The following is a 12,997-nucleotide window of genomic DNA, read 5'->3' as shown; positions in this document are numbered from 1 at the left end:
TTTTTTTTTTTTTTAAATCAAATTCAATTAAATAACATTTTTTAGCTAGAGTTTGCCTGTTTATTGTGAAATGGGTGCGTTCAACATACTGATACAATCAATTAAAAAATCAGTTGGATATTGCTATAATAATGTGTGGTTATCACAAAATCCCATGGCACACCTGGAATGGCATCACAGCACACCATATATGAGAACCACTGTTCTAAGGTGATCTGTGACTAGGATGAGTTGGAAACAATCTGTTTCCTTAAGTTTTCACTGATGCTATGCAGATGCAGCAATGTACACCTGCAACATATCAGCATAGGTGGATTATGAGTCAGTAGGCCCCCTGGGCACAGATATGCAAAAGGCCCCATTACCTTTCCTATGTAGGAGCAAGACACACAGACTTTGTGGTGGTTCTGCCTCATCTTTGTTGTTGTTTTGTATCTCTTTGTGGCTTTGTGTTTCTCTGAGGTAGTTGTGTGTCTCTTTGTAGTCATGTTGTATCTCTTTTTTGTGGTTTGCCCATTTTTGTAGTTACTTTGTGGCTCTTTGCAGTTTCTTTGCACCTCTTTGTGCTAATTTTGAGTCTCTTGTTGGTCAGTAATTTGAATGACATTTTCCAGATGAAGGCCAGGGGTGTGTCTGACACTTTGGGTACGTGGGCCTGTGGTGCCATCATTGGGAAAATTTACCTTAATTTACATTTACTTAGTTTGTTCAAGGTAGCTTCAAGGTAATTCGAGGTAACAAGGTAGTTTTAGGTGAAGGTAGAAGTGAATGCAGGAAGGACAGAAGGAAAGGAAGAAAAGAACGAGAAACAAACACACAGGCAGACACATGCAGATAGAGAGACAGAGGCAACAGTATGAATCAGCCTGTAGATAATGGAAAGTAGCATTTTTTTGTTGTTTCTCAACCTGTGATTCTTATTCATCCTGTCAAAATCCATGCTGCTGTGCTTCTCCACATTCACACTGTGACATGGGATATAACTAACTGTCACTGTACATTATTTTCTGGTAACATGTATGAAGTCTTACACTCTTGTGTGGCTATGTTTTCATCTATGAGCAGCTCTCACATTGAAATTGAATCTGGCACTTACAAGAGCAAAAATATACAATGGAGAGTTTTTAATAACTTCACGGGTCTTGGCTGGCCTGTTGAGTTTTCACCAGTCTCTGGCCTGGTTCCCAGAATGTTATGTCTTGTTGCTCCTGACACTCCCATCTCTGCTTGCTATGGGCCAGCACACTAGTGAATGCAAGGCTTTTTGTCTCGTCACCTCCTTTCACTCATTTAAATCCCCCCATCTCAAGAGTAATGCTCAGTGTCTCCTTCCTCATGTGGAATCATTCTCACCAGCTGAACCAGTCTGATAAGTTCAGGGATACACTGGAAAACACTAGAGCTGAAATCCTAGACAACAGCAAAGAGCATTTATCTTCATGACATCAGACGGCGTACAGGTTGTCTGTCTGTGGCTCCCAAATGACGTGCAGGTGTAACTGGTGAAAAAAAAGTTGTACAGCTGAAAAGGGAATATACGAGCCACCACCGTACCCAGAAAAACACTTTGCTTTGGTGTCAGCTGTGGTATCAGTGAACTTTGGGGATAGCCAAGATTCATGGCTCAGTTACCCCTTTGGCAGGTCCTGTCCTGTGGTGTACTGCTAGCTGGGGGGAGAGTGGGTTACAATAAAAGTGATTAAAGTAATTTGAATACAAAAAAAAAATGTATTTGCTCACATGAGGCAGATTTTAAAGGTAAAAAGTGGTCAGTTTACAGAATGTCAAATATGAAGGATGTATGTGTGCTGACATTTTTCACTATGCAACAATATTTTATTAAGTGTATACTCACTTAAAAAGTACAGTACATAATGCAGGAATATACTCATAATGCAAGGCAGTGGCTACATTAAGCACATACCACACTGCTGATGTTGTCTCATACACGCTGCTTCCTCATTCTGTGAGAAAAGGTCTAGAGTGTCTCACAGTCAGCTATGCTTTCTTGTGTGATCTCGTCTGACTCGTATGTTTGTGTCACACCCTTTGCCCTCTGTAATTTTCCACTGTCATGGTTAAAATAATCCTGATTCACTAATGTTTAAAGTCTCCAAGGTGATGAGCACTGGCACAGTGTGTTTATTCAACTTCATCTCATGGTGTTTGACACAACATACAAATGACACCCCGTGGGAAATTCATTGGTATGGAATCTCAGATAGTTTTGAGTCTAGTAAAAGTGGAACTATAGTGAAAGAGTCAGACGCAGAGTGAAATTCTAAAATTTCAGCACTATTTTTTTCATCTTTCATTGAAAGTTTAATGAAAATGGCTCCTTCCACTTTCCACTGTGTCAACACAAAGGCTATAAATGTGTGTAAAGTGTATGGATCAAAGCAGCACTGAAGGAAAGACTCTCATCATGATCATTCCCTTTATAGAAAAAAAATAGACATACAATGGAGTAGGTAAATAAAATTATTATCATTATTATGGTGCTACACTGAAATAATGTCAAAAAACTGTTAAAAACACACTGCCATCTGCTGGTTGTGCCAGCTGGTTAGACCAATTTCTTTGTAGTCATGGTAACATACAATCCTAATATACCATGTGTATTATAAATATCTGATGGACATACTCATTTAAAAATATCATAAAATAAGCTGACGCTGAACTCTCACGCTCAGAAGTACGAGTCTAAGTTTTATAAAACTGTGACAAACATTAAGACACGATTCCGCTTTTTGCTGCCCAACAAACGGAACATGCAGTTTTTCATTTTGCAATCTTTTCATTGAGAGGAAGTTGGACGCATGACTGTTGTCTGTAGTGGGATACCAGGACAATTGTTAGCTAGTTTGTCATGAGTAAAAAAAAAAAAACAAACAAACATTTTTTTTACAATAGTCATACACTATGGGTTCTATTAAGAAAACACAGCAACAGTTTTGTAACATGAGTTCATAATCAGACTGTAGAGATGTTACAGTTTCCCAACACAGAGAGCGACAGCAAGATAGACACGTTCTTACAGACAAAGTGAGATACTTCTTTGTGGCAAACGCAACCACAGGATGACCAGATGAAAACCCACTGAGCTCTGTCTAATCATGTTCCCACGCTTACAGGCAATTAAAAAAAAAAAAAATCTGATTGATCTGATCTGATTAATAACATGATCAATATCATCTCCCTTTGTTGGCTTTAATAAAATAATTAAACGGTTTGTAAACAAAGACTTTACATTGAGACATGTTTCATAGAATTATTTATTGTACTATTTATGAACACTATATGGAATAAAGTACATAATATATAACATATTCATAAATATATGTTCACTATTTAAAAAAAGAGACATGTTAAAAAGGTAATTTACAGAGTTGCACAAGTAAACTCAGACTTCCTGTTTATCTGTGTTGTAATTTCGTACGAAATGAGCTTCATTTCAGGCTAAATTTATGTCACAAAGAAATATTGTATACAGTATACACATGCATATCTACACAGCACTGACACTCCATACATTTTCAATATCAGGATGGATTATTTTCACACATTTTTATCAAGATGTCCATTTGGTCTTTTGGCTCAGTCAGACACTGAGAGCTGTTGGTCTGATTGCTCTGTCTCTTGGTCACAAAGGACAACTCTTTAGTGCCCTCACCTGGGGAGGTGCTGGAGATATGGTGGAAGAGCTTCTGGATGCCGGTGTCACGCAGGGAGCTCCTGAAGGAGCGGGCCGCATACATGTAAAGGATGGGGTTAACAGTGCTGCTGATGAACACCATGGCCCCAGCGATGAAGGTCATGGTGCTCCTGGCGCTCTCCAGATTGTCTGCTACAACAGGGAGGGAGTCCTCAGTGGCCAGGATGATGAGTGAGAGGATATTTCCTATGTGATGAGGTGTCCAACAGATGGCAAACACAACCACTACACTGGCAATCAGGACTGTGGACTTGCGCTTGGACTTAAAGGTCATCTGAGTAATCCGGCTACACAGACAGCCATAGCAGACCACGAGGATGGAGAAGGGTATTATGTAGCCCACCAGTGTCTCGAGCAGCACACACACCAGCTCCTGGGTCAAAGAAGAGTACTGCCGATACAGACAATGCTCCTCACCAGAATCTGTCCCTACGACCTGAGTTGGGATGACAGGTATGCTGAACAAGAACGCTGCAGTCCACAGAGCCAGCAAAACTTTATTCAGTGCTTTTTTCCTCTTCCAGCCAGCTGAGGCAAAAGGATATCGCACAGCCACAAAGCGCTCCACACTCATGAGGGTAATGAGGAAAACGCTGCTGTACATACAGGCGTTGATCATGAACACCATGGCTTTGCAGGAGACTTCCCCAAACACCCAGTAGTGGGCCAGGGAGTAGATCCACAGAGGCAGGGTGATGAGGACCAGCAGGTCTGCAACAGCCAGGTGCAGGATGAGCACCACAGTGTGAGAACACTGCTTGACGTGTCTCAGGATAGTCCAGATCACCAGCAGGTTCCCAGGAGCTCCTACTAAGAATGACAGGCCCAGGATCACACAAGCCACCACTGTCCCGCCGTCAAACTCCTCAGGGGCCATTTCCTCTGAAGGCGACAACACAGCTGAGTGGTTCATGCTGCAAGTGTATGTGCTGACAGTGGCGTCTGCATGAAAAGAAAAACAAAGTGCTGTACAAGCAAGTCTATACTTCCCTTTACACATAGACAGCACAGGAAAGGGGTTTCCTCACAGGGCTATTTGAGATGCAGAGAGGTGATTCATGCATGTGTCATTGGTCCATTTTTTCACCTCAGGTCACGTATAAAATATATTATAAGAGTTTCAAATAAAGAAAAGGAAATGCGGGAAAAACTCCATAACTCCCCCTTTATTTTAGGATTTTCAATGAACAAATGGTCAGTACATAATTGCAACAGCTCAGCCATAAATATCTTTACAGGTAGAAACACAAAAAACAACTCCTAGGACTTCAGCATTACTAGTAAAACGAAATACATATACGCAGTGATAGAGGGTATACCGCTACTAGGTTAGACCTTTATAATTCACTATCCTTGAGATACTCTAGTACAGGGCTCCAAATTATGACACATATTTTAATCTGTTTTGCAAACCTTACAATACATTCATCAGCTCTCTATTCCACATAATATATGCTTGTCTGCCAAAGGTAACACACTCGTGGCACCTGGGGCAGCAACTAGTGGGTTAGGTTCCCAGTTCTTCTCAAAGGCATTAGAGAAACATTCAAATATACTCTTCCATTAAATAAATGATCTCCAACATGTTCTTAGAGAGTGTGTTAATGTCCTGTTTGCCTCAGAGGGGGGAGACATCAGGGAAAATCTCATACAATATACAATCCAATGCTGAACTGAACTGCAAGCAGTTGAACTGAACTGAATTGAACTGAAGTGAACTGCACTGAATATCAAATTGAATTGAACTGAATTGAATATCGAACTGAACTGAACTGAATTGAATTGAACTGAATTTAATAGAGAATTGAAATAAACTGAACTGAATTGAATATCGAATTGAACTGAACTGAATTGAATTGAATTGAACTGAACTGAATATTGAATTGAACTGAACTGAGTTGAATTGAACTGAATTGAACTGAACTGAATTGAATATCGAATTGAACTGAACTGAACTGAATTGAATTGAATTGAATTGAACTGAATTGAATATTGAATTGAAATGAACTGAACTGAACTGAATATCGAATTGAACTGAACTGAACTGAACTGAATTCAATTGAAGTGAATTGAATATTGAATTGAAATGAACTGAACTGAACTGAACTGAATATCGAATTGAACTGAACTGAACTGAACTGAACTGAACTGAATTGAATTGAACTGAATTGAATATTGAATTGAAATGAACTGAACTGAATTGAATATCGAATTGAACTGAACTGAACTGAATTCAATTGAACTGAACTGAATATTGAATTGAAATGAAATGAACTGAACTGAATATCGAATTGAACTGAACTGAACTGAACTGAATTGAATTGAACTGAATTGAATTGAACTGAATTGAATATTGAATTGAAATGAACTGAACTGAATTGAATATCGAATTGAACTGAACTGAATTGAATTGAACTGAATTGAATTGAATTGAACTGAATTGAATATCGAATTGAACTGAACTGAACGGAATTGAATTGAAGTGAACTGAATTGAATTGAACTGAATTGAATATCGAATTGAACTGAACTGAACTGAATTGAACTGAATATCAAAATGAACTGAACTGAACTCAATTGAACTAAATAACAAAATGAACTGAACTGAACTCAATTGAACTGAATTGAATATCAAATTGAACTGACTAACTGAAATGAACTTAATTTAATTGGATTGAACTGAATTCAATTGAACTGAACTGAATTCAACTGAAATGAATTGAATTGAATATTGAACTAAACTGAACTTAATTGAACTGGACTGAACTGAATTCAATTGAACTGAACTGAATAAAAAAGAAAATAAATTTAAGTAAAATTGGTTTGCAATCATTTGCCCACTTACTCGCTGGTAAAGGAGAATAACTGCTCCACATTAAGTATGTAATATTACAGTATTGTTTAGAGGGAATTTTTAATAATTTTTAATTAACCATATACTACAGTGATATTTTGGCCTTTTTTAAGCTTTACTGTCATTACCAGGTCATACTTTCCCCAAAGAGGCAATAAGTTGTTCTGTGTTAAATAAAAGACAATGATAAACTAATCGAGTTTTAATAATCAGAAAATTAAATCGTTGTAGCAGCTTCCAAGAGCACTGACCCAGAGGTAATTCATTTCATTTTTCAAGTCAGAAACCGTATGACACAAAACACATTACACAATACAGGAACCTATTTAATTTCAAAGTTTTTTATTCTATCTTTTATTATGCAGCAATAAATATAATCAAAATTGAGAAACACATAAAGATTGTCCTCATATGTTAGCTTTCACTGACACCTGAGGGTAAATGTGAAACAAAGATAGGAGGGTTTGTGTTAATGATATGAATCACAATACTCAAACAAACGGGACACTTTCTATCATCACAGTTCCGGGGAGTCAGCTTTTCATCAGAGCCAGATATCAGCACTACCTGTGTATTTGCTGCCCTCTGGCCAGTCTGCGGTTGTACTACCAGCCCCTTCAGTTTGTTGGTGTGAGTGGCCATTTCCTGGAACAGCCTGACCAGTCAGGACTTCTCCAGACTCCCTTGTAAGATCCTCTTGAAGAGGGCATATAACACAGGATTCACTGAACTGCTGATGAAAACAAGTGCACTAGAGCTAAAGACAACACTCTGTGGCACACATTCATATTCTGTGCCTGCCCACATCAATAATGTTGCTGATATAGTAAGGCAGCCGGCACACTGAGAAGGCTATCACCATAGCGTGCACAAGAACTATAGATTTCTGTTTGAAGTTGAAACTCATTTACCTGAGCTGGGCAGCTACTAGACAGTATTAGGTACTAAAAATGATAAAAGGAACTACTACTGTCTACGACCTGAGTTGGGATGACAGGTATGCTGAACAAGAACGCTGCAGTCCACAGAGCCAGCAAAACTTTATTCAGTGCTTTTTTCCTCTTCCAGCCACCTGAGGCAAAAGGATATCGCACGGCCACAAAGCGCTCCACACTCATGAAGGTAATGAGGAAAACGCTGCTGTACATACAGGCGTTGATCATGAGCACCATGGCTTTGCAGGAGGCTTCCCCAAACACCCAGTAGTGGGCCAGGGAGTAGATCCACAGAGGCAGGGTGATGAGGACCAGCAGGTCTGCAACAGCCAGGCTATTCCAAAGACCTTTCGTTTTCTCCTCTGTGGAAGCACAGCAAGGCTCTCTGGCACAACTTCAGAATAAGTACATGTTTCAGCTTGTGGCCCTCGTTGATGCAGCCTGTCAGCCAATTGCCTTGTGTGACTCCCCAGTCAACGCTGTGGAGTCCTTTAGCTTCCTGGGCTCCACATTTGGACTGTGGGGGGAAACTAGTACCTGGAGAGAGCCCACGCTGACACAGGGAGAGCATGCAGACTCCACACGGGGGGGCTCCCCTTCCGTGGGGTTTGGACTCCCCACCCTGGATTTAAACCAGGATCCCGCTTGCTGTGTGTTTTTCAGTGTTGAAGTACTTTGCCTTATTTTTATACCTCTTAATATGTTTACTGTATGTTCATCGGTCTAATCCGGGACTGTGATGAGCCTGCATACAGACAGGAGATGGCGCAGCTGGTCCTCTGGTGCAGTCAGAACCACCTGGAGCTGAACCCACTCAAGACTGTGGAGATGACAGTGGACTTCAGAAGAAGCCCCCCAACACTGCCCCGCCTCACCATCCTCAACAGCACAGTGTCTACTGTGGACACCTTCAGGTTTCTTGATACCACAATCTCTCGGGACTTGAAGTGGACCTCCCACATAGACACTGTCCGGAAAAAGGCCCAGCAGAGGCTTTACTTCCTGCGACAGCTCAGGAAGCTCAACCTGCCTCAGGAACCGCTGATCTTGTTCTACACAGCCATAATCCAGTCTGTTCTCTGCACATCCATCACCGTCTGGTTTGGATCTGCCACCAAACTGGACAGGAACAGACTGAAAAGGACAATCAGGTGTGCAGAGAGGATTATTGGGACTGATCTTCCCTCCATCGAGGACCTGTACTGGTCAAGGGTCAGGAAACAGGCAGGAAACATCACTGTATACCCCTCACACCCGGAACTCCTCCCCTCTGGTAGGCGCTACAGAGCACTGTTCGCTAAAACCACCTGTCACAAAGACAATTTCTTCCCCCAGGCTGTCGCTCTGATGAACTCCTAAATAGTCACAAGGTGTCAGGTCAAACAAGACTCCATCCTTGAATATTGTATATATTTAAAAAAAATAAATAAATAATAATAATATTTTTTAAAATATTTTTTTATATTTAATGTATAGCTGTATATTTATGGTATATTGTATATTCTGTATGTTTTTGCCTAAATTTGTGTACCTATGTCATTTCTGGTACATTGGCGAATAAAGCTGATTCTGATTCTGATTCTTATTAATGCATGCACCAAAAACCAAAGCAAATTCCTTGTGAGTGAAAACATACTTAACAATAAATCCTTTTCTGATTCTGAAATATAAAGACAGCTGATTTACTGTTACTTCAAAGAACTTTTTGTTTCTCCACTGTGGAAGCAAGGTTAGGGTTTCTCAAACAACATCACCTGCCACTGAGGTAAAAGAAAAGAGAAATAAATCAAAACTTTATCCCAAAGAACTTTCCCCTTTCTCCTCTGTGGAAGCAATGTGAGGGCTTCTGGCACAGCTTGGTTTGTGACATTCCTGATAAGGGCCACAAGCCAAAACATTGATGTTACAATAAAGTTGTTCTAAATACCAAAGATGTTGCTGGAGTTTCAACCCTTTTTGTTTCCTTTTGTGACCATGGTTTGGTAAGCAACTTCATTACTTATATATAACAGAGTATATCAGCAAGACTGCAGGCATATATATATATATATTTGATTGCTTGCAGTGATCTACTTTACATGGCTAATAAAAAAGTCAAAGGTCTTTTGTTGTTCCTTTCCCCAAATCACCAGCTAAACCTCAACTTTCTTACTTCAGCTTCAACTGCTCCTTTTTTTAAGTTTTGGGATGGCTGAGATCCAGCATCCTCTGCATTTGTGCCACCATCATCATAAAGAGAAGAGACTGTAACTGCTGAACACTATATGCCTCTGTGCAATAATCATTGATATAACACACTGAGTTGCTTCTTGTAAAAAAGCATGCTCACCACCCACAGACACTGGCCATCATATAACCACCTGTGTGAGAAATAAACATCATCAGGCATAACGGAAAACAACAATGGACTGACCACACGATACCTACTGCAACAGTCCAGTTGAGCTGAAAAGATCACAGGAATCATTTTCTTTTTGTCCCAAACATTTTTTTAAATAAATCTAATTTTTACATGACTCATGTATTTGCAGTATCTCTGAGATGGCAAATAAAAAGCTGAGTGAGTGTCCTTATATTCCCTTACTGTCCTCATTCTCCCTAATCAACCTTTTCATTTGCTTTTGTAACAACGCACTCCTACAAACCTTATCTTTGGACCCTAAGTCAGCTCCATCTGTTGCAGGGATGGCAACCATTTGAATAGTTAATTATTACCATCACTTGACTTTTCCTTGATAAAGTCAGAATTATTTCTGAGGACAGAGCACTGTATTCAATATTTTATATCCTCCACTGTCTTTGACAATAATCATGTATTGTATAAATAGTCAAAGAAATGTCTGAAGTATAGTTAATTTGCTAATAGGCTCCCTCCATTTACATGGTTCTGATCTTATACTATAGACTAAGGGTAGACATACAGAAGCTGACAATGTTTCAGTTTCAATTTTAGCATTTACTGTTGTTGTAGAAAGTAACCTATGCCCCAGCTGCCATAACAGTTTATGGTTTGCCAAAATGGATATTAGTGCTTCATCTAGCTCTAGCTGATTTACAGTAATAATTTCACTGTAAATGTTAAAGTATAACTCAACAACGATTGCTTCTGTTGCTACTTCTGCACAGCTCTTTCATTTTTATTCAGATATATTGTAGCTTTTTACAATACTTGCTGTTCTTGTTAATTTCATTTTCTCTTAACATGTTTATGTTGTGCACCAATACTCTTGCAAATTCCATGCATGTGAAAACCTACTTGGCAGTAAACTGGATTCTGATTCTGAGGATAGCAAACCACCTGTGGGTGAGACTGTTCCTTTAATGAGTGAGTTTTATAATGATATAAGTAATGTAGACTGATAAAAGCCAAATTCTCTGAGATCAATGGTTAAAGAAGACAATCTGTGCTCCAAGGTCTCTCCTAGGTTGAGGCAGCTTTGCATCAAAGGAACTGACTTTTGCGATAATAAATGGACCAAAAGAGTTACAGAGCACTTAACCTGAGACAGAGGCTACTTGATGCATAAGACCTGAGGATGTGCTCTGTTTGTTTGTACTTATCAACTTCTTAATAAGATATACAGTCAGGTCCATAATTATTTGGACAATGATACATCATTGTTGTCATCATTTTTGGCTCTGTACACCACCACAATGGGTTTTAAATGAAACAATGAATACCTGCTTAAAGTGCAGACTCTCAGCTTTCATTTAAGGCTTTTTTCAAAAATGTAGTATGAACCGTGTAGGAATTACAACCATTTCTTCACACAGTTCCCCAACTTTAAGGGCTCATAAGTATTTGGACAAACTAACATAATCATCAATTAAACAGTCAGTTTTAATACTTGGTTGCAAATCCTTTACAGTCAATGACTGCCTCAAGTGTTGGACACATAGGCATCATCAGATGCTGGGTTTCTTCCCTGGTGATGCTCTGCCAGCCCTTTACTGCAGCCGTCTGCACTTCCTGCTTGTGTTTTGGGTGTTTTGCCCTCAGTTTTGGCTTCAGCAAGAGAAACGCATGCTCAATTGGATTCAGGTCAGATGATATGACTTGGCCATTGCAGAACATTCCACTTCTTTGCCTTAAAAATGTCTTTGGTTGCTTTTGCAGTATGCTTCAGGTCAATGTCCATCTGCACTGTGAAGCATCGTCCAATGAGTTTTGAAGCATTTGGTTGAATCTGAGCAGATAATGGTGCCCCAAACACTTCAGCTTTCATCTTGTATATATGCTTGTATATATGTAAAGAATATGTAAAGAATGTAAATATACATACAGTGTAGGTTTTTACCGATGAATCAGAAGATCCAACAGGAGGAAGCAAAGACTCTGCAGTTGCAGCTCTTGGTCACAGAGTTGAGATATGAGAACAAACTTCAAATATCTTTAGTACATGTACTGATGAGTTGTGCCAACAGCATTGGGAACAGGAAATAAGGTAATTTACATAAAAATAGTGAGTATTTTGAGAAATAGAGAAGGAAACAGTAAAGAGGAAGTGATGACCAGATTAAGAATGGTACTTACTTCACATTTTGTGTGATCATTGGCAAGTATCAAAAAAAAGGTGTTTAGCTGCCGGAAATATACATCAGAAATATCAGAAAAAATGAAAAGGCTGGAAATAACAGGATCACGATAAAGGAGCATACTGTGGTTTTATGCTGATGATACACTGATGTACCTGCCCGTTAGATCCACAGACTCTGGAATGATGTGTTCACTCAGTGACTGCCTTACTTGTGTTAAAAACTGGATGATAAGAAAAATTCTTTAGCTGAACTCAGACAAAACAGAAATTGTTGTCATCAACAAACTCTGCCTTTGGCTGGTCCCCTATTAGATAATGTTAAATCTGTTGCAAGAAATCTTTGAGTCTTGAGTTTGACAGTAATTTAAATTTTGAGCAGCATGTTGCAAAGCTTGTGCAATCATGTTTCTATCATCTTAGAAATATTTCAAAAATACAATCCATTTTAACTTTTAAAGACACTGAGACAATTTTGCACATCTTCATCTCTTCGTGCCTGGAGTACTGCAACACCCTCTTTTCTTGCCCGAATAAAAAATCTGTTAATCGACTCCAGACTGTTCAGAATTCAGCTGCCAGGCTTTTAACCAGAACCAAGAGACATGATCACACGATCCAGTTTTAGCCTCTTTCATCTCTGACCTCTAAGTACCTTACAAACCAGGATATACTTTGAGGTCCTCAGGCAGAAGTCTTTTGTCTGTTCCAGAGGCCTGGCTGAAAACCAAAGGACACAGAGTGTTTGTTGTCAGGGCCCCGAGGCTCTGGAACAGTCTGCCTAAGGAAATCAGGTCGGCCGAGCCAGAAGTTGCTCTTAAGTCCCTTCTTAAAACATACTTTTATCAGAGAGCCTTTCCTGATTTTACTTAAGTTTTAAGTTAATTTAGACTGTCTTTTATTTCCTCTGTTTATATACACTAACTTTTATTTATCAGTTCTATTAAAGGTTGTTGTTT

General features: G+C 39.3%; 1 protein-coding gene and 1 pseudogene across 1 annotated transcript; both read right to left on the bottom strand.

Annotated features, from left to right (window-relative positions):
- Positions 1-2,423: 2,423 nt before the first annotated feature.
- Positions 2,424-11,906, bottom strand: LOC117258700 (leukotriene B4 receptor 1). The gene is made up of 2 exons (XM_033629801.2): positions 11,787-11,906; positions 2,424-4,657 (listed from the first exon to the last, which is right to left on the bottom strand). Exon 2 carries the CDS (start codon positions 4,626-4,628, stop codon positions 3,543-3,545), a length of 1,086 nt encoding a protein of 361 aa, XP_033485692.1. The 5' UTR covers positions 4,629-4,657; positions 11,787-11,906; the 3' UTR covers positions 2,424-3,542.
- On the bottom strand, positions 6,905-8,222 carry LOC117260094 (atypical chemokine receptor 3-like; annotated as a pseudogene).
- Positions 11,907-12,997: the final 1,091 nt, after the last annotated feature.

This window comes from Epinephelus lanceolatus, chromosome 2 (genome assembly GCF_041903045.1).
Source record: "Epinephelus lanceolatus isolate andai-2023 chromosome 2, ASM4190304v1, whole genome shotgun sequence".
NCBI classification, from domain to species: Eukaryota; Metazoa; Chordata; class Actinopteri; order Perciformes; family Serranidae; genus Epinephelus; species Epinephelus lanceolatus.
Note: the sequence above shows the minus strand (reverse complement) of the source record. Positions and strands in the feature narration are given on the sequence as shown.

What these genes read in the sequence shown, in the direction of transcription:
- LOC117258700 (XM_033629801.2), bottom strand. Translation starts at nt 4,628, where the DNA reads ATGAACCACTCAGCTGTGTTGTCGCCTTCAGAGGAAATGGCCCCTGAG.